The sequence below is a fragment of the Podarcis raffonei genome, chromosome 17 (assembly GCF_027172205.1).
Source record: "Podarcis raffonei isolate rPodRaf1 chromosome 17, rPodRaf1.pri, whole genome shotgun sequence".
Taxonomy (NCBI): domain Eukaryota; kingdom Metazoa; phylum Chordata; class Lepidosauria; order Squamata; family Lacertidae; genus Podarcis; species Podarcis raffonei.
The window spans coordinates 40,502,359-40,523,817 of record NC_070618.1 but is presented as its reverse complement, the minus strand read 5'-3'; the positions used below and the strand labels follow the sequence as shown (position 1 = coordinate 40,523,817).

Sequence of the window (21,459 nt, the reverse complement as noted above, 5' to 3'; positions counted from 1 at the left end):
ACAATTTCATTCTGCACCAGGTGAAGTACTTTTTAGCCCACCAACTCCCCTCCCACAACCTGTCCCTTATTTTGCCCAACCAAAGGTGGCAACCCCATATTTAAAGAGCTCCACATTGCCCTGCAGAGAAGGATGACTAACTTCCTGTGTCACGTGACCACAGGTGCTTTGGGGTCTGCTTCAGGTTGCTTCATGCTTCCTCTGGTGGAGCAGAAAGGTAATAGCAGGTAATCAGGGAGCTCTGCTCCCACTCAGTGTTTGAAGCTCCCATTGTTAGGCACATTTTGCAACAGGGAATTTCATTAGCATGAGCAGTTTCTGAGCTCTGGGCGCAGTACTGCACCTAAGATTTCAGATTAAAACTGCAGAGTGGAAGGAAAGGAGCTTTTTCTGCCTCTCCACTTCCAGCTACTCTCTGAAGACTGGAAACGAGACCCTCTTAAGAATATTAGGGGGGTGGGCAGTGGAAGGACCAGACCATTTGAAAAATGAACATAATACTTTAGCTACAGTTCATATTCTTGTTATAAAAAGTGCGCCTAGACATTCCGTTGTTGGGCCATAACCTCGGTTTAAGGTGCCCTTTAGCTCCAAGCTTTCACATCTCTGTTTCTAACGCCGCTCTCACCCTCAGCTCTGGAAGGTACAACAGTAGTCTTCTCTATGAAAGACCAGATAAAGCTGGAGGAAAATCCAGGAATACATGCTCAGGGACTCTCTTCTTTAGCTACCAAATTAAAGCCAGGGGCCGATGACCAATGCAGGAGCTCATCTCTTTCTGTCTATCTGCCCTGCTTCAAGTCAAAGTGACCCAAGAAGCAGAGCGGGGAGTTGACCTTAATCTGCATGCTGTGTGCTGAACCAGACAGCTCTATATTTGAAGACTTTGGGAACTGTTTGGCCAGGAGCAACAGTGTTGGGAAGGGGAGTTCCATAAGGCAGGAAATGAATGTGTCCAGGAGACCAAAAAGAAAAGATGAGGAAGCGCTGCTCCTTCCATGTTGGAACTCCTCATGCCACCCTTTCTCTGTAGGCAAAACAGGGTGTCTGGGTCACCAATGCAGCCTCTCTTTTGTTGTTACCTCACAAACCCCACAGCGCCTGCGCTTCAAGCTGTTCTCTTTGTCTTCCTCCTTTTCGTTTTTCTCTATTTGCTCAGAGAAGAAGGTGTCAAAGATCAAATGGACCAGCTTCGTGGTGGTTGCCTTGGTAGGGCCTTTGTCCTTGTCGATCTTGGTAGGGTGCCGAATGGCTTGCCTTCTTGCTGCTCGTCTAGGAGGAGAAGATGTGAAAAGCTAAGCACCTGCAGGAGACAGGGAAAACACTGGAACAAGATGGAATCCCCCCTTTCTCCAGCTCTCAAAGCCAATTTGGTGCCCTCCAGAAGCTGTTGGGACTAAGCACCCCTCACCCATGACTGGGCTACCTGGGACTGATGGGAGCTGTAGCGCCACCAACATCTGGAAGGTACCACATCGTCTATCTCTGAGCTACAGTATTCTATCCTCATATAGGCAAGAGGAAAATTCACCCACGTGCTCCTCCAAATAGCACACAGCTGATCTGCAGAAGGAGTTCTAGCAGAGTGACAGAAGACACGCTTCTCAAGGAGAAGGTCCCAGGCTCAACCCTCATAATCTCCAGGTGGGGCTGGGAAAGACTCCTTCCTGAAATCCTGGGGAGCCGCTGCCAGCTGGTGTAAGTACTGGTTTAGACGGGCTGACTGAGCAGGAGGCGCATCTGTGCTGTGCTATGCCAAACATCAGGTCACATGATTGAATCCTTCTCCCTAAAAAAACATTCCCTGCACACAGAAAGAGACAGGACCAAAGAGAAAGTCTAGAGCCCACCTCCCAAACATTGAGTGTGGCGAATACCGAGCACCAAAGAAGGTTCTCTGACGCAAGCCTTCTCCTTTGGCGTTAAGTTGCACAGCCCGAAGGAGGAGATGAAGCACCTCCGAAGGGCCACTCCCAGGGTGCAGCTGCTGGCGTACCTTTTGCCTAGCGTGACTCCTGCCAGTTTTATCAGGTCTCTCATGCAGGGGGTGATGAGAACAGGAGGCTCGTCACTGTCTCCTGCCTCATCATAGCTTTCCACTTGCTCTACCACAAACTGGGCATGCCGGAGGAGGGAATCTTCTGTGAAACGGTTGAAGTTTAATCCAGCAGGAGGGACAGTGGTCTGGAGACAGAATTAGAAGGAATTTAACAATTCTACTGGTTTTAAACTGGCAAGTCAGGAGAAGAATGTTAAGCAAGAGCAAAAAAGCATTGCAATAGCAGGTTCATCTGCTCTCTCAACTGCCTGGTGTTCAAAAATGGCTGCTCAGCCATCTCAAGATGGTGACACACAATGGCAGTCTAACCTACTTCAAAGGGTTGTTTTGAGGACAAAAAGAATTGAGATGGATAGACAATGTATGCTGATCTGAGTTCCTTGACATCGGTCTTCTTACAGACACAAGACACAGCTGCCCTGGTCTGCTGGACTAACCTCTATCTTGTTCAGCAGGTCCTCATAGCTGACATCAGGGTTATTTTGCAAGAATTCAACAACAATTTTGCTCATGTAGATCTTCTCCTGCATCAGTGCAAAGATGGGGGCGTATTCCTCACTTGGTTCCATCAGGATATAATCTGCAAAGGCTAGAATGCGATGCAAATGTGTTTCCCAATGAACAAGACTTGGGTACAAATACATACTTAGCCATGAACTGAGTGGATGATTAAGCAACATGTGTGAGCACCTAAGAATGACTAAAACTGCATTAGTGAGCAAGACCAGAGGTCTAACCCTGCTCCCTGTTCCCAACAGCAGCCAGTCAGAAGGCACAAAGATTGCTTGTCTATCAAAGGGCTATCAAAGATACACTGCCAATGAACATGGAGGCTTCATTCAGTTGTCATGGCCAACAGAGAGATATTTACAGGAGGGTAAACCCTGGCAGTTGCCCAAGACAGAAAATTTGAGAAGGCATTTGTAAGGTTGGTATGAATCTCATGTAATATAATTTGAATGCAAGTGTTGTTTGTATAAAAGAGAACAGAATGAGGTTTGTAACAACTTTAATACATGTATATTTAATGTACCTCACTGGGTCAGCAACAAGGCTAGGGCCTTTTGAGTTTATGAACAAAGAAAACTGTAACTGATGGGAGCTATTATGTATATTTTTTGCAGGTGCATAACTGAAGAAGCAAATTATGTGAAACGGATAACAAAAATCTGTATTATTGGAGAAGCAAATTTTGTATAACAGTAAGCTCCTGTGAAACTGACAAGAAAAAGTTTTAATAATGGAGAAGAAGCAAGTTTTGAAACATGAAAAGCTCTTTTTAAAAAAACACAAGATAAAAATTTTTTGGAACGGATCTTACTGCAGTAATTGCCTATTACCATTGCCTGCATGGGTTTTCCTTTTTTTGCAGTCACAAAATGGTGGCAGATGGAGGCAGCATTTGGCACAACCAGCTGGAAATTCCTGACACCCCTTTCTGCTGCTATCTGGTTCATATTTGGAAATGATTAAATTATTTGCAACAATGTTTTCCTTGTGGCAAGGAGTTCCATAGTTCAGCTTTCCTCACCCTAAGAACAAGCATTTGTTCCGAAGGTATTGTGACTCATTTAAGACAGAATTTGTTGAACCAGAGGCTCTAAATGGAGAAGGTTTTATCTTTTGTATCAAGCACAGGCAACCTTTGACCCTCCAGATTTTTGGGACTACAATTCCTATCATCCTTGACCACTGGTCCTGTTAGCTAGGGATCATGGGAATTGTAGGCCAAGACATCTGGAGGGCCCGGTTGCCTATGCCTGTTTTATCTATTTCTCTTCCCACATGTCTCTCAAAGTATTTCTACCCCTCTCCTGCCGAGACACTGAAGTCCACCTGAATGTGGCCCAAGGACCACTGAGGGGTCTCAGTCAACTGCTTGAGAAACACTGCTCTGGAAGAATGCTTTTCTCTTTTTAAGTTGAGCACAACTTGGTTCTTAAAGAACGCTTCTACGTGATGGCACTGGGCTGTGGAACTCCCTCCTCCTAGATACGTAGGCAACCAAGGGATGAAGGCAACCAAGCATTCTCAAAGCTCTAAAGCAGGGATGGGGAGCCTGTGGCCCTCCAGGTGTTGCTGAACTACAGCCCCCGTTGTCCCTAATCATTGAGCATGCTGGCTGGGGCTGATGGGAGTTGTAGCCCAGCAAGACTGCTCCACACAGTTCGCCATTCCCTGAGGTCAATTCCATGGTAGCTCTCTGACAGAACATGTATGTAAAGATGTGCGGCAGCATGTCCTGCTCCTTGGCTGGTAAAGCACATGCGCAGCTTTGCAAATAGGTTGTGCTGTGGATTTGTGAGGATTGCTTGCTCTGCGCAGTCACATATGCAGCGCCCATAGTGGTGGAGGTGATCAGGGATGAAGGGGGACAATTAGGCCACTCAATTAAGCCCACCTGGAAAGGGAAGGGGATTGGCATCCCCATTTTGAGCACAGCATGCAAGAGAACTGGGGTTGGCAGAAGAAGACGCTTTTCATCGCTGCGAGTAGTTTCTTCAACAAATCCCAGAGACTGAGCTGTGAGTTCTGCAAGGCCTGGGTCCCCCTTGTCTATCTGGCTCACTTAGAAGAGTCAGTGACTTAGGAGTGGTTGTTCTTGTTGGGGAAAACTTTAATTTCAAAAAATATGCAATGTTTTTCTGCTGTTTATATATTTTTGTATTTGTTCATATTTATTAATACATTTTGGGAGGCCTATTAATATTTGTATGGTTGTTTCTTTAATAATTGTTATATTTTGTAATTGTTGGTGAATTATCTTGAAATATTGCTGGTATTTCATTACGTAGATTTTTCTGATGCTGTTGTGAGCCATTCCAAGTATGCGCTGAGCATGAAAAAGCAGGACACAGACAAAACTGAAAGGGATGATGATTTCCTTAAAAGCTTACCTGTGGTGAATCCAATCAAAGCCTTCTCACCTCCATCAAAACCAGTGATCCACCATGCATTGATGGGGCCCATCTTTCTGGCTCGGACACCACCTAAAATCAGTGATGAAAATGGAGAGGCATCATATTTTAAAATCACTTAGTTGCTAGGCCATGGTGGATGCATGTGCTTTAATAAGCCCACGCTGAGGAACAGGAGCTGGGCAACCACCTCTGGCTGGTTTCTCAGAGTTCTTTGCTTCCCCTGAAAGCTTGCAGATACAAGTGGGCTGGCCTGAGAAGCTCACTTCCTTTTCCACCAGGTCACTAGATCCACACCTGCACCAAAACCAAGGCACTTAATTGGTCCGTCTTACCCTTGGGAAGCTGCAAATATCTTGTTACTTGATTTACAATGGCTAATTAAAGACAAAACTTTTGACCTTCCTGTCATGAATGAACGATGCTTAGCTAATTTAGCAGCATCCAGTGGCTCGTCTAGTAATGCAACAAGCAAACACGGGGTTAAGTGTCTCTTTTGTGGGCAAAGTGTACTTGCAGCCTCTGAAATGCTGTCCCACCACCTGTACCCTGGACTGCAGCCCATTGTGACTTGACAGGATGGGTCCAAGGAGTGGCAAATGCCTCCTTGCCATAGGGGGTGGTACCAAAGGCTTTGGGGAAATGTGTTAATGTCTCTCCCCCTTCTCAGGTCATCTGGGATAATGGTCTGGATGGGGCCCAATAAGCTGGAGCTGAATTCCAACAAGCTGTTGGCTCTGCTGGTCGTTGGTTCCCGATTCCAGAAGATGGGTAAACGGTGTGTCCTGAAAGGAACAGCACTCCCCTTGAAGGATCCAGGTTCGTGGCCTGGGGGCACTCTTGGATCCATCTTTGCCACGGGAGGCTCAGATAGCTTAATGAAAGCCTATTTCTAGCTCTGGCTGGTTTACCAGCTATGGCTGTCCCTGAATTGGAATAGACTTGTCACAGCAATCCATGCCCTGGTTACCTCAAGTCTGGACTACTGTAATGTGGTCTGCATGGGGCTGCCCTTGAAGACTGTTCAGAAGCTGGTATAGATTTCAGCCACTAGGTTATTGAGCAGCAAGGCACTTTGAAGTCATATCACATTTATTTTCCATGATCTGTGCTAGTTACCTATTCATTTACATATGTAATTTAAGATTTACCATTAACCTTTAAACCCTGAAGAGTTCAGTGTCCATGTAACTTGGAAGAGCACCTCTCTTGGTATGTGCCAGTCTGGTCACTAAGATTAAAGGGGTCTTCTTTGGGTGCTGCCTGTGGGTGAGGCCCTGAGGCAGTTCCATGGCTGATGGTCTTCTCTGTTGCTACACCCTCCCTGTGAAACTCCCTTCCTTTGGAAGTCATAGAATCATAGAATCATAGAGTTGGAAGAGACCACAAGGGCCATCGAGTCCAACCCCCTGCCAAGCAGGAAACACCATCAGAGCACTCCTGACATATGGTTGTCAAGCCTCTGCTTAAAGACCTCCAAAGAAGGAGACTCCACCACACTCCTTGGCAGCAAATTCCACTGTCGAACAGCTCTTACTGTCAGGAAGTTCTTCCTAATGTTTAGGTGGAATCTTCTTTCTTGTAGTTTGGATCCATTGCTCCGTGTCCGCTTCTCTGGAGCAGCAGAAAACAACCTTTCTCCCTCCTCTATGTGACATCCTTTTATATATTTGAACATGGCTATCATATCACCCCTTAACCTCCTCTTCTCCAGGCTAAACACGCCCAGCTCCCTTAGCCGTTCCTCATAAGGCATCGTTTCCAGGCCTTTGACCATTTTGGTTGCCCTCCTCTGGACACGTTCCAGTTTGTCAGTGTCTTTCTTGAACTGTGGTGCCCAGAACTGGACACAGTACTCCAGGTGAGGTCTGACCAGAGCAGAATACAGTGGCACTATTACTTCCCTTGATCTAGATGCTATACTCCTATTGATGCAGCCCAGAATTGCATTGGCTTTTTTAGCTGCCGCATCACACTGTTGGCTCATGTCAAGTTTGTGGTCAACCAAGACTCCTAGATCCTTTTCACATGCACTGCTCTCAAGCCAGGTGTCACCCATCTTGTATTTGTGCCTCTCATTTTTTTTGCCCAAGTGCAATACTTTACATTTCTCCCTGTTAAAATTCATCTTGTTTGTTTTGGCCCAGTTCTCTAATCTGTCAAGGTCGTTTTGAAGTGTGATCCTGTCCTCTGGGGGTGTTAGCCACCCCTCCCAGTTTGGTGTCATCTGCAAATTTGATCAGGATGCCCTTGAGTCCATCATCCAAGTCGTTGATAAAGATGTTGAATAAGACCGGGCCCAAGACAGAACCCTGTGGCACCCCACTAGTCACTCTTCTCCAGGATGAAGAGGAACCATTGATGAGCACCCTTTGGGTTCGGTCAGTCAGCCAGTTACAAATCCACTGAGTGGTAGCAAAGTCAAGACCGCATTTTACCAGCTTCTTTACAAGAATATCATGGGGCACCTTGTCAAATGCCTTGCTGAAATCAAGGTAGGCTACATCCACTGCGTTCCCTTCACCTACCAGGCTTGTAATTCTGTCAAAAAACGAGATCTGACATGACTTATTTTTCAGAAATCCATGCTGACTATTGGTGATCACAGCATTCCTTTCTAGGTGCTCACAGACTGTTTGCTTAATGATCTGCTCCAGAATCTTCCCTGGTATTGATGTCAGACTGACTGGGCGGTAATTATTTGGCTCCTCTCTTTCCCCCTTTTTGAAAATAGGGACAACATTTGCCCTCCTCCAGTCTGCCGGGACTTCGCCTGTTCTCCAGGAATTCTCAAAGATGACTGCCAGTGGTTCTGAAATCACACCTGCCAGTTCTTTTAATACTCTTGGATGCAGTTCATCTGGCCCTGGAGACTTGAATACATCTAGACTAGCCAAGTATTCTTGTACTATCTCCTTATTCTGGGCTGTGTTTCCTCTGCTGAATCATTTGCTCCAAATTCTTCAGGTCGGGCATTGTTTTCTTTATCGGAGAAGACTGAGGCAAAGAAGGCATTGAGGACTTCAGCCCTTTCTGTGTCCCCTGTTTGCATTTCACCATCTTCTCCTCTGAGTGACCCCACTGTTTCTTTGTTCTTCCTTTTGCTACGAACATACCTATAAAAGCCTTTTTTGTTGCTTTTAACCTCTCTAGCAAGCCTGAGTTCATTCTGTGCTTTAGCTTTTCTGACTTTGTGTCTACACGTGCTGGCTATTTGTTTGAATTCCTCTTTGGTGGTTTCCCCCCTTTTCCATTTTTTGTACACATCCTTTTTTAATCTTAACTCAGTTAAAAGTTCTTTAGATAGCCACCCTGGCTTCTTTAGGCACCTTCCATGTTTCCCTCTCATTGGTATTGCCCGAAGTTGTGCTTTTACTATCTCCCTCTTAACTCCCAGCCATCATGAACTCCCTTTCCTTTTAGTATTACTGTCAATCAGTCAATCAGTCAATCAGACATAATTTGTACTCCAGTTTTATGACAGGTTAATATGATGTGTCAGTTATGTATGTGGCAGAGTGGATGTGAACACCCCGCCCTGGAGTTTTAAATTAAGAGCATCATATAAATTAAATGGGGGGGGGATAGGGAAAACCTGCCTGCAGGGCCACACTTACCATCCAGACAAGGGTTATCATCATATATTGGCTTTACTGCACCACTGAAGTAGAGTTCGATATTCCTTTCTATGAGACCAGTATCAAATGGGCACAGGTGGCCTTTTCGATCATAAACACTGCACAGAAAAGGAAAAGGTTGCATAGTCTTTGGTTGTCTATACACCTGTCATTCACAACAGCCAACTAAAAAACCTCCAGTTTCTCATTAATGTAGCTGTAAAGTGTGTACAAAGTGCTTTTACAGCTCTTGGGGCAAAGGGTGGCAAACCAAGTGGTGATAGCAAACTAGAAGAGTCAGGGCTCCAGTGAGAGTAGTGGCGAAGCTTGAAAACGTAAGTGGAGGCCATGAGATGCAGAACACAGGAAGACTGATTCACCTTTTTCTTTTGTAAAGTAAAAGGAAGCCACACTGATTATAGAATCACTGCGGACAACTTTCCTGGCCAACCCTATCCCATTTCATAGCTGTACACAGGGAACTGTCCCACCAGACTGGGAAAATCAAAAGCAACGCAAAAGCTGGGGTGACTTAAACCAGGGATAGGCAGCCTTGAAACTTGTGTGTTCTGCTTTATTTACTTACAAACTGAGGACGACCAACTGGATCAAAGTCCTTCTTTTCTTTTCTTTTTTTGCAGGCAAAAAAAAAATACTTTCCCCTCTTCCCTCCCCTCTCCTGCAATTCAGGGAGGGAATTCTTTTGCTTTGACGTTAGGATTTGAGACTTTTTAAACACAACTCTCCTGGTCTTAGCTTAAACAGTCTTTGCTTTAATCTGTATACAGAAAGCGGAAGGCAGAATTCCTGTTTACGCCTTCCCGCTTCAGTGCCAAATTAGTCCCTTTTTTTCTTTGATCCCCAATCTTTAAGCTTCACCTACTCACGGGCAGTTGTTTAGTAGCCGAATTGTCACAGGAAAAAGGTCAGCGCTCTCCGGCAACAGGCTGCGCGGCTTCACTCCACGGAAAGAGCAATTGACTCTCAGCACCGCGCCAAACTCCCCGTTACGCTCCGGAGCCCCTCGCAGGGTTCCCTCGCCAATTGGGGGGCGCTAAAGGTGCCCGCCGAGTCCCACGGTCACAGGCTTCACCCGCCTGTGATTTTCAAAAGGGTCCCCGCTTCGCCGTAGCGGCAAGACCCAATTTCCGCGGAGCTTCTCCCTCCAGACTAGAGGGAATCCGCCATTGCCGATGGAAGGGAATAAAGACCACCACTTAATCCTTGGGAGCGGATTGCCAGGATTATTAGAACTGCTGTACTGAGAGTCCCACTATTTATGGACAATGTAACTTTTTGACAGTTAACTCTGCAAGGGAGATACTTTTTGAAGGGCTTCTTTGGACTTGAAACTGTTGCCTATTTTGTTGAAGGGGGACCTTGGAAAAGTTGGAAAAGATACTCTATTACAATATTATTGACTGCTACTGTGTCCCCCTAGAGGAACACTGAAATTGTTACAACTAGTTGGGGAATTTTCCATTCTCAACTAGCTTGGGAATTTCCACTGCAAAACAAGCTTCGGCCGTGGGACTGACCTTGATTCTCAGACAAAGTGTGATGGATGAAAAAATAACAAGATCGGGCAAGGTTAGATTGCAGCAGACCAGTGCAGCATCGCAGGAGCGTAGAGCATCTGCATCCGGCCCTCCTGCACCACAGGGGGAAGATCCTGTACAAGCTGGGTCAAAAGGAATGGCCCCTGAAGAGGGATTTACTTCAGTATTAAGTAAAATTTATGAAACATTGGAAAAACTAAGCAAACAAGTTACTGAAGCAACAACTAAAATTGACCAAAATACTACTAGCATTAACAACCTGGGGCAGAAGGTGAATTCAAATACAGAATCCATTGAAAAACTGCTGCAAGAATCTACTTCTAATCGAAAGACAGCTGAGGAAGCGAGGGAAAAAGCAGCGGCTGTAGAGGAAAAGATAACACCGATATGCAAACAGCTTGGGGACCATCAGTCGCTTTTGTCTATGATTGAACTGAAGGAGAAACAGACCAATCTGAGGATCAGGGCGGTACCTGAACCTGAAAAAGACAGCCTAAGTGATTTTCTTACACAGGAATTTGCAGACTTTTGGAACTTGGATGATAAGCAAGACTTTAAGATAGTAAGTGCTTTTAGACTTGGAAGAGGCGGGAGAAAGAACAGGTCGAGAGACTGTTTGATTACCCTCCGATCAAAAGAGGAGAGAGACAAAATACTGAGTCTGCACTTCCAGAAGACCTTGGAAATAAACGAATCAAGAGTGGAGATATTTAAGGACATTCCGAAACATCTTTTGGACCTTAGGTCTAATTACGGAGATTTGGTGGCCCTGTTGAGAGGAAATAGAACCATTTTTAGGTGGGAATTCCCCCAAGGCCTATCTTTTACCTTTAAAGGGAAAAAGTTTAAAATAAGATCAGTGGAAGACAAAGAATTTTTTTTGAGAGAATACGGAGAAGACCTGCAAAAAGAAGCTGTAGAAGAGCTAAGAGCTTTAAAACCAGGAGTACTAGACATAGTACCACCACCTTTGGGATTGGACAAGCTAGAGAAAGTGATACCACCGTCAGAACAAGAGGAATTATTGGGAGCAGTTGGAGGAAAAGCAAAATAAATACACCATGTCTCTGCAACTATTAAGTTGGAACATTCATGGATTTAACTCCCCGGAGAAAAGGAGGAAAGTCTTTCATTTATTGAAAAAGGAACAATTGGACGTGACTTGTTTACAGGAAACACATGTGATAAGGCTACACAGGAAAGTACTGATTAATAAAAGATTGGGTCAAGAGTTTATTTCATCGGACAAGGTTAAAAAGAGAGGAGTAGTTATTTATGCAAAAGAGAGCCTATCACCGAAATTTGTTTTTAAAGATGATCAAGGAAGATTTGTGGCAATCGAAATTCAATCACAATGAGAAAAAATTTTAATAGTAGGAGTTTATGCACCAAATGAGGGGAAATCTGAATTTTTTAAGAAGTTGCATGAGACATTGTTAGACTATATGGATTACAACATTATTATAATGGGAGATATGAATGGAGTGGTATCTACAAACATGGATAAGTCGCAGAGACAGGTGGTAACCAAAGATGGCAGACTACCAAAAACCTTTTTTGAATTGACTGACAATATGGACTTGATTGACATTTGGAGAACTAAGAACCCCTTGGGTAGAGAGGGAACCTTCTTTTCTGAAGCCAAAATGACATGGACAAGAATTGACCAAATATGGATAACTAGAGGACTGGCACTTAAGACCCGAAAAGTGGAAATTTGCCCAAAAACTTGCTCCGACCATAATGCTGTGAAAATGGAGATGAAACTAACACCAATCGGTTGCTTCAGATGGAGGATGAATGACACCTTGTTTAGAGATCAAGAGGTTATCAAGAAGGCCCAGAAAACCTTGAGAGACTACTTTGAGATAAATTTGAACACCATTACTGAAAAAAGAATAATCTGGGACGCAAGTAAAGGAGTTAAGAGGGGGTTTCTGATTCAACAGAATGCAATAAAGAAGAGAGCCCAAAATGAGAAAAAAGATAAAATTTTGGAAAAAATAAAAGAGGGTGAGAAAAAACTGAGAGCGAAACCAAAGTCACAAGAGATTCTGAGAGATATAAAGTTATATCAAGTGCAATATATGAAGATGACGAATCAGGAAATTGAATGGAAAATCAAACAAATGAGACAAAGGACATTTGAATCGGCTAATAAATGTGGAAAATTGCTAGTACTTGGCAAATGAAAAAAAGACAAAAGCTTAATACTATTACTAACTTGGAAGTGGAAGGAAAGAACATTCAGAATCCAGTGGAAATTAGAAAATGCTTCCAGAGGTATTTCAAACAGGGCCACAGAAAGAGTTTGATACAGACCAATTTTTAAAAACAAATGGATTACAAAAAATCTCTCAAGAAAACAAGATAATGTTGAACCATAAAATTACAGAACAGGAGGTAGAAGGTGCCATTCAGAATATGCAGTTGGGCAAATCTCCAGGGCCGGATGGCCTAACCTCAAAATATTATAGATCTTTGAAAGATTGGATAATTCAACCACTAAAGGAGGTTTGTAATGAAATTTTGGAGGGGGGAAAAGCGCCAGAGTCGTGGAAGGAAGCTTATGTTACGCTTATACCGAAAACTGAGTCTGAAAATACACAACTTAAGAACTACCGCCCCATATCCCTGCTCAATGTGGATTATAAAATATTTGCTGATATTTTGGCCAATGGGTTAAAAAAAGTATTAGCGGAAGAGATACATAAGGACCAAGCCGGTTTTCTCCCAGGTAGACACCTGTCTGACAATACGAGGAATATAATTAACATTTTGGAGAAGTTGCAAGTGAACATCAATACTAAAGCAGTTTTAATTTTTGTAGATGCGGAGAAAGCCTTTTATATTTCTTGGAATTTTATGAAGAAAAATCTCCAGGGGACGGGGGTTGGTCAAGGGTTTGAAAATGGTATAAGTGCAATTTACTCAGAACAAAAGGCTAAACTAATAGTTAACAATGTGGTGACAGAGGAATTCAAGATAGAGAAAGGGACACGACAAGGCTGCCCAATTTCCCCATTGCTTTTTATTTCGGTCCTGGAGGTTCTGCTAAATATGATTAGAAGGGACCATTTGATTAAAGGTATACAGGTCGGAGCCAAACAATACAAACTGAAAGCTTTCGCAGATGACTTAGTATTGACGCTACAGGAGCCAGAATCTAGTACTAAAAGAGTATTAGAACTAATTCAAGAATTTGGTCATGTGGCAGGATTTAAGTTGAACAAGTTAAAAACTAAAGTTCTTGAGAAAAATTTAACACCGATTGAGAAAGAGAGGTTTCAGAAGGAGACAGGTTTAACATTGGTTAAGAAAGTAAAATACCTGGGGGTTAATATGACTGCTAAGAACTTAAACTTATTTAAAGATAACTATGAGAAATGTTGGTCAGAAGTGAAAAAGGACTTTCTGCTGCTCCAGAGAAGCGGACACGGAGCAATGGATCCAAACTGCAAGAAAGAAGATTCCACCTAAACATTAGGAAGAACTTCCTGACAGTAAGAGCTGTTTGACAGTGGAATTTGCTGCCAAGGAGTGTGGTGGAGTCTCCTTCTTTGGAGGTCTTTAAGCAGAGGCTTGACAACCATATGTCAGGAGTGCTCTGATGGTGTTTCCTGCTTGGCAGGGGGTTGGACTCGATGGCCCTTGTGGTCTCTTCCAACTCTATGATTCTATGATTCTATGACTTAGAAATTTGGTCAAATTTGAAGCTTTCCTTGTAGGGTCGAATTGCTGTTATAAAGATGAATGTATTGCCAAGAATGTTATTTTTGTTTCAATCATTGCAAATTTTGGACAAAATGGATTGTTTCAAGAAGTGGCAGAGAGACATTTCTAGATTTGTCTGGCAGGGCAAGAAGCCTAGAATAAAATTTAAAATATTAACTGATGCAAAGGAAAGAGGTGGATTTGCCCTGCCAGACCTTAAACTTTACTATGAATCAGCAGCATTCTGCTGGTTGAAAGAATGGCTGCTTCTTGAGAACACAGACATTTTGGATTTAGAAGGTTTTAATAACGTTTTTGGGTGGCATGCATATTTGTGGTACGACAAGGTTAAAGCACATAAAGCATTTAAAAACCATATTGTCAGGAAAGCATTGTTTAATGGCTGGGTAAGATATAAAGACTTACTTGAAAATAAAACCCCAAGGCGGCTATCACCGATGGAAGCAAAGGCTCAGAAAAAGCTCAATATGAGGCCAAGTGGCTGAAATATTGGGAAATTTTGGAGCAAGAAGGAGACAAATTGAAATTGCAGAGTTTTGAGAAATTAAAAGATAAAGTGCGAGATTGGCTTCATTACTATCAAATAAGAGAGGCCTATAATTTGGACAAAAAAATTGGCTTCCAGGTGGAAAAATCAAAATTGGAAACAGAACTGTTAGATCCCAAAACTAAGATACTTTCAAGAATGTATAACTTGCTGTTAAAATTGAATACGCAGGATGAAACGGTTAAATCTGCTATGATTAAATGGGCACAGGATGTTGGACATAACATTATGTTTGCTGACTGGGAACAGTCGTGGACCACTGGTATGAAATTTACAGCATGTAATGCCTTAAGAGAGAATATTATGAAAATGATATACAGGTGGTACATGACACCAGTCAAGCTTGCAAAAATATATCACCTGCCCGATAATAAATGTTGGAAATGTAAAGAAAATGAAGGTACATTCTTTCACCTCTGGTGGACGTGCCCAAAGATTAAGGCTTTCTGGGAGATGATCTATAATGAAACGAAAAAGGTATTTAAATATACCTTCCTGAAGAAACCAGAGGCCTTTCTCCTGGGCATAGTCGGCCAATTGGTGCCAAAGAAGGATAGAACTTTCTTTATGTATGCAACAGCAGCAGCAAGAATACTTATTGCAAAGTATTGGAAGACACAAGATTTACCCACCCTGGAAGAGTGGGAGATGAAGGTGATGGACTATATAGAATTGGCGGAAATGGCTGGCAGAATCCGAGACCAGGGAGAAGAGTTGGTGGAAGAAGATTGGAAGAAATTTAAAGACTATTTGCAGAAATATTGTAAAATTAATGAATGTTAAAATGATGCTGGATTGAAAATAAGTGGCATTAGCAACAAAGTTAATAAGAATATGCAAAAATGGATAGATAATGGATGAAAATATATAGCTATAATATGTTAAGATATAGAGTTAAGATAAATGAAAGAGGGTAAGGATTTGCTGAATTGATTATGTAAATGGGAATACAAAAAGGGGAGGTGTGAGGTGGTCAAGGAAACAAGCAAATGAGCTTAAAGATATCAAAAAATGGATTTGTTTTTAATTTTTTCTTACCTATTTGCCTTTTGTATCTTGTATTTTCTTTCTTTTTTCTTTTTTATGTATTCTGGTATTTTTTGTATTTTTTCTTATTTCTTTTTTTATGCTTTCTTTTTATTCTGTAAACCTCTGTTTTTTGTAAAACTTTAATAAATACTTTATAAAAAAACAACAACTGGAGCAAAGTCCAAAATAGTGGTTCAGGAACATAAGCTGAGAATAAAAGACAGTGTCTCTTTAACCCTGATCAGCCCAGGGTTAAAAACTTAGCCTGTCTTTTCCTCCAAAGCTTTCTCTATGTCAGAAGTCTAATTTAGGGAGTGCAGGAAGCCTTTAAATTGCTCCCATTGTTAAAGTTGGGATTCAGAAAGTCACCGCTTCTGAAAATCACCCGAGATCCCAAACCCCTTCCTGCGGCTTAAACCACACCATCCTGTTAAGGGCTAGGGGCTCCAGAGGGCTGCAGGTGCAGGTGACTGTGCTGCTGGGCACCCGCCTTCCCAAAGATCTTACTGCACTCAAGCAACACAGTTCCAGCAGGTGCCCCAAGGATCCCTACCAGACTTCTGTGGGGATGCTTGGAGGCTGCAATGGAGCACAGCCCCAAACCTAGGAACACACTGGCATATCCTCAAGGGGTTGTGTTTATTAATAAGGTGCCCCATACTGCTGCACCCTCGCCCCTGCCCAATCTCAACCCTTTCTATTTGGCAAACACACACAGCAGCACTGTAGACCTCTGGATCAGAAATAAATGGACATTCAAAGCTTTCTTTTTTGAGCAGACTGCTACCTGCTTCCTTCTGCCCTTATCACCCTCCAGTTTCTAAGCTTCAGAGCTTAGCAGATCCTTCCTCCAACTGCTGCTACTGCAGATTCCTGCTTGGAGTCTCAGAGATGTAGGGAGGGGCAGTCCTCCAGGCAGCAAATTTCCAGTATTCATGACTCCCTCCATACTTGTCCCAGCCTGAGATTCAATTACCTGGGCTTTACAGTGGTGCTTGCTAATGTGGCATGCTCCCAATGGTGCTGGACTACAACTCCCATCAGCCCTGACCACTAGTCATGCTGGCTGGGGTTGGTGGGAGCCAGTGTCCAACAGTAACAACTGGAAGACCACAAGTTAACCAGCCCTGCTTTATGGCAAGTCAGCACAAGGCCTCACCTGAAGGAAGTCACTTTGTGCTGAGGCAGGTCATCGTAACTCTCAAACCCATCTTCGTTGGCATCAAAGATGGACAAGCGCTCATCTGTCAGCATCTCGGGTTCATCCAGCTAGGAAGATACAAAATTTTATTCTAGATATATACCAGCAAGATAGAATTCTTTTTGTTCATCTGCAAAGGATGGGCTTACGGCATCATCAGGATCTCCTTGGAAGAACTTGAGATCAGGGTCATCTAGGTATTGCCTGCATTCAACACACTTGGGAGGAGTGGTCTGGAAGAGAAAGATATAAGGAGAAAATGCAAGGTGGTGAATTCAGGTAACCAGGATCTAAAAATGGTGCTGCCAATAAGCTTGTGATGTGGCTGAATAACTATGGGAATTTGTTACTTAAGTGACATTAGACCCTACCATTTCAAAGTAAAACATTTATAGGTCCACTTACAAAAATCATATTAAAAACAGGTTCCCTCCAGATGTTGCTGAACTCCAATTCCCATCATTCCTGATCACTGGCCATGCCAGCTGAGCTGATGGGAAACGGGAGCCCAAAACATCTGAAGGGAACCAGGCAGGGTGAGGATGATAACAGGGTCAGGGAACCTGCATCTCTCCAGATGTAGTTAGACTCCAACTCCCATCAGACAGTGTGGTCAGTGATAATGAGACTTTGAGTCCATCACCATCTGCAGGGCAAGAGAGTTCCCCATCCCTGGTGTAAAAGCTGTTACTGTACTGCTCTCGGTCACTGGTACCTAGCCAGAACGGATACCCAACAGGTTTCATGCACATAAGTGGCATTTCTAGAAAATGCAGTGATTGCTCACTCATAGTTGGCTAAATCTAGCTGAAAGCGGGAGGCAGGATTTCATCAGTCCTTACATTCCATTCCACTGTACCGGCCATCATTTATGGAGCCCTTCCAAATGCTTAGCTGCTTTTCTGACTCATTTTTAAGAACAAAACACACAAAGTTATGCCACTTTCATTCACTATTTTTCTGTTCTTAAAGACAGTAAACCAAGGCCAACATATGGTATCAGAGCAATGCTGATGTGGTATATCTGAACCCACCCAAAGTTCCACCTGACAGAGGCATTAAATGCCTGTCCTGAAAATCAGAAAAAATAGTTTCTTCTTGAACTGCTGATGTTCCAGTCATTCCAGGGCGGAGTGTGTGCATGTGCACACCACAAATGTCTAGTATTCCAACCAGATACAAAACAAACCAACACTTACTGACCTTAACAGGTGGCACAGTTTTAACCTGGTTTGCTTCTTCTTTTATTTCAGACCTGGGCAAAAAACAAAACAAAACCCTCACACAGTGCAACAAGTTGGGTAATATAAGCTATCACAAGAATAATATTGTTTAAGTCACTGGATACAGAGACTTTGATAAGTCCATGCAGTAAAATGCTTTCATATACAGTGGTACCTCGGGTTAAGTACTTAATTCGTTCCAGAGGTCCGTTCTTAACCTGAAACTGTTCTTAACCTGAAGCATCACTTTAGCTAATAGGGCCTCCCACAGCCGCCGCGCCGCTGGAGCACGATTTCTGTTCTCATCCCGAAGCAAAGTTCTTAACCTGAAGCACTATTTCTGGGTTAGCGGAGTGTGTAACCTGAAGCGTATGTAACCTGAGGTACCACTGTACAAAGACACTTTCAGCTTAAAGAAACTGTGTATTCTGGGGAGCCATTTTATACCCTCTACTCTCACTTCCATCAGTGCATGAACAGGGCAGAGACTGACTGCTCCATTTCAATATTCTGTGTTTCTTTATTTAGCCTAAGGAATGAAAACAAAGCGCTTCTGACCTGGTTGGGATTCCTGATGTTCCTGGTCTCTAAACAATGGTTTTTCTGTAGGGTAATCAGTCTGAGGCCCTCTAGATAATTTAGGCAACAACCCCAACATCCGAGATTTGGCCATGCTGACTGGGCCTGACAGGAGCTGTAGTCCAAAACATCTGGAGAGGACCAGATTCAGGGAAGGAGCCGATTCTCTCCCCTGCACCTCCTACATGCAAATTTCTCCTTTCTTCCCATCACAGAGCTAACTAGTACATCTGTACAGATGTTTGAGGCTAGCCAAGGAGGAGTGGCTTTGTGTAATCCAAACACCCACTGCAGCCACTCTCCAAAATATGGAGATACTTCATTTCTCTCCTCATGCCAGAGGCAACATTTACAGGGCTTTTTTTTCCTTTTCATTTTTAGGAGTGCAACAGGGTTGCTTTTTCTTCGGACCAGACAGCCAGAGCTCAAAAGAACATGAACTATCACTGCTCCCACTGCACCTTTTATTTGCAGCTGGCACTGCTCTTGGCAGAGGTGGGGGAGCAGCCAGCAGCTCTCAGCCCAATTTCAAAAGCTTCCTGCAAGAAATCAGTTTGAGCCTCCAGCAAGAACAACCCGTTTCCCTTCCAGCTGCTCAATGGGGGGGGGGGGAGAGAAGGGGCGAACTCCTTGCTTTTAACTCTTGCCACACCCAACACTGGCATGTGACCCTCAGGAAATCTATTTATCATCATCATCATCATCATCATCATCATCATCACTATACTACTACAATTACTACATTTATATCCCCCCTTTCTTCCAAAGAGCTGAAGGTGGCATGTGTGGTTCTCATCCCTCTGCATTTTATCCTCACAACCATGTGAGGTAGGTTAGGCTAAGAGACTGTAACCGGCCCAAGAGCAGCCAGAAAACATCATGGCTGAGTGGAAATTTCAACCTGGTCTCCCACACCACCAGTGGCTTGAGTGTTGGATTTAGACTCAGTCAAACCCACTGAAATAATGTCATGGTCAAGTGCAGGCATAGGCAACCTCGGCCCGCCAGATTTTTTGGGACTACAACTCCCATGATCCCTAGCTAACAGGACCAGTGGTCAGGGATGATGGGAACTGTAGTCCCAAAACATCTGAAGGGCCAACATTGCCTGTGCCTGGTCAAGTGCCATTAATTTTGATGGGTCTTCTCTAAGCATGACTTAAGTTTGGCTCCATCACCCCTAGTCTGTAAACAGCAAACTGTCCTAGTCTCCTCGGGTAAATTGCTCTAGATTTTTGGAAACTGAATTGAGGGAGGGCCATAGGTAGGTAGATATTTGGACCTGGCCAATATGGCTAACTATTGCCCAGTCTCAAACCATCCATTATTGGGCAAGGTGACTGATCATGTGGTCGCTGAACAACTCCAGACATGCCTGGAGGATGTGGACCATTTGGATCCCTTCCAAATGGGATTCAGGCCTCATCATGGGACTGAAACTGCCTTGGTCGCGCTGGTCGATGATCTTTGGTGGGCTAGGGACATAGGTGAAAGCTGTTTCCTAGCTCTGCTGGATCTCTCAGCGGCTTTTGATACCATCAATCATGACCTCCTTCTGGACTGACTAAAGGAGCTGGGAGCACTGTTATACAGTGGTCCGGCTCCTTCCTTTAGAACCGTGTCCAGAAATTGGTTGGGGAATGAGTGTTCAGACCCCTGGGCTCTCACTTGTGGGGTGCCTCAGGGTTCTGTCCTCTCCCCCATGCTTTTCAACATCTATATGAAGCCACTGGGGGAGATTATCAGGGGGTTTGGGCTGAGTTTTCACCAGTATGCTGTTAATACCTGTCAGGGAAGAGTTAGAGTTAGAAGATTCCAGTTTCCCAGAGGGAGAAAGCATTCCCCAAGGGGGGGAGGAGAGCAGTGAATTGAAGAGAAGAGAGCAACAGGGAGGGACCGGCTGTTCCCAGGAAAGGCCAGGGTTCAGTTCTAGCTCAGATTGGGAGGAGGGGAGATACAGGCCAGCTCTAGCCAGGAGGTTAGAAAAAAGAGCGGGAAAGCGAAGGGAAGGGCGCCTTCGCCATTTTGAGGGTGGCTGGTCATGGAGAAGCAGAGCTCAGAAGGTATCTGAAAGAAGTGACTCTGAGGAATAATAGTTAAGAACCGTTTATAAGAATGTTTTGTTAATACGCAATAAAAAGTTTTATAAAAGAACAAGAAGCATTTGTGTGGTGATCTGAAGAGGACAACGACCAGTCCTGACAGAATACCTTCTGCTCTGCGCCTCTTCACTATAAGGAAAGAAGAAGCCAAAATGGAGGGAGCTGTGGCGCCAGTTGGGCAAGGAGAAACCCCAGCGCTCCAGCTAACATTACAGGACTTATGGCAACAGAACTTACAGTTGAAAAGTCAAGTCGACATACTATCAGCAGCATTGGGAGAACATAGAGCCATGTTGCAAGCAACGCGGGGAGACAGAGTGAGTAAAACATTTACTGTACGTCCACGTAGCTTCAAGGGAGAAAGCTCTGAATACATGGCTTTCAAGACAGAAATTTCTTACATAATAGAGATAAAAGATAAAGAATTTCAATCTGAGCAAGAGAAGGTTGCTTATGTGATTAATTTCTTGGAAGGGAAGGACTGTGTTATACCCCTAATATCTAGGAGGGATGCCGCCCTAGGAAATCTACAAATTTTTCTGCGGTATCTAGACACGATTTTCTTAGACCCTGCGCATGAAACAACCACAGCTAGGCAGCTGTTGAGAATGAGACAAGGAAAGGACACTGTGGGAGTTTATTGGTCCAACTTTAGTTTGCTGGTGCAGAAATTAAAATGGGATCTGAATTCCCCAACAGTTGCAGCCCTTTTTAGGGAAGGACTGAATAATGAGATTTTAGACCATTTGGCCCAAATGCCAGAACCTAGTTCCTTGGACTCTCTGGTCCGAACTTGCCTGCAATTGAGCCTACGCGTGGAACGGAGGGCTAGTGAAAAGAAGGAACAATGGCGACCACAGTGGCCGGAAAACAATATCGAAAGTACAGAG

General features: G+C 43.8%; 1 protein-coding gene across 4 annotated transcripts in view; it reads right to left on the bottom strand.

Moving 5' to 3' along the window:
* Positions 1-21,459, bottom strand: part of DNMT1 (DNA methyltransferase 1) — a 69,704-nt gene that overhangs the window by 31,864 nt on the left and 16,381 nt on the right. For all 4 annotated transcript variants that reach the window (XM_053372011.1, XM_053372012.1, XM_053372014.1 and 1 more), the window contains exons 8-15: positions 17,869-17,920; positions 16,815-16,898; positions 16,624-16,733; positions 8,595-8,713; positions 4,957-5,049; positions 2,497-2,648; positions 1,997-2,184; positions 1,083-1,272 (exon numbers count right to left, since the gene is read on the bottom strand). In XM_053372011.1, the coding sequence (XP_053227986.1) occupies positions 1,083-1,272; positions 1,997-2,184; positions 2,497-2,648; positions 4,957-5,049; positions 8,595-8,713; positions 16,624-16,733; positions 16,815-16,898; positions 17,869-17,920 (988 nt within the window). The remainder of the gene's footprint in view (positions 1-1,082; positions 1,273-1,996; positions 2,185-2,496; positions 2,649-4,956; positions 5,050-8,594; positions 8,714-16,623; positions 16,734-16,814; positions 16,899-17,868; positions 17,921-21,459) is intronic.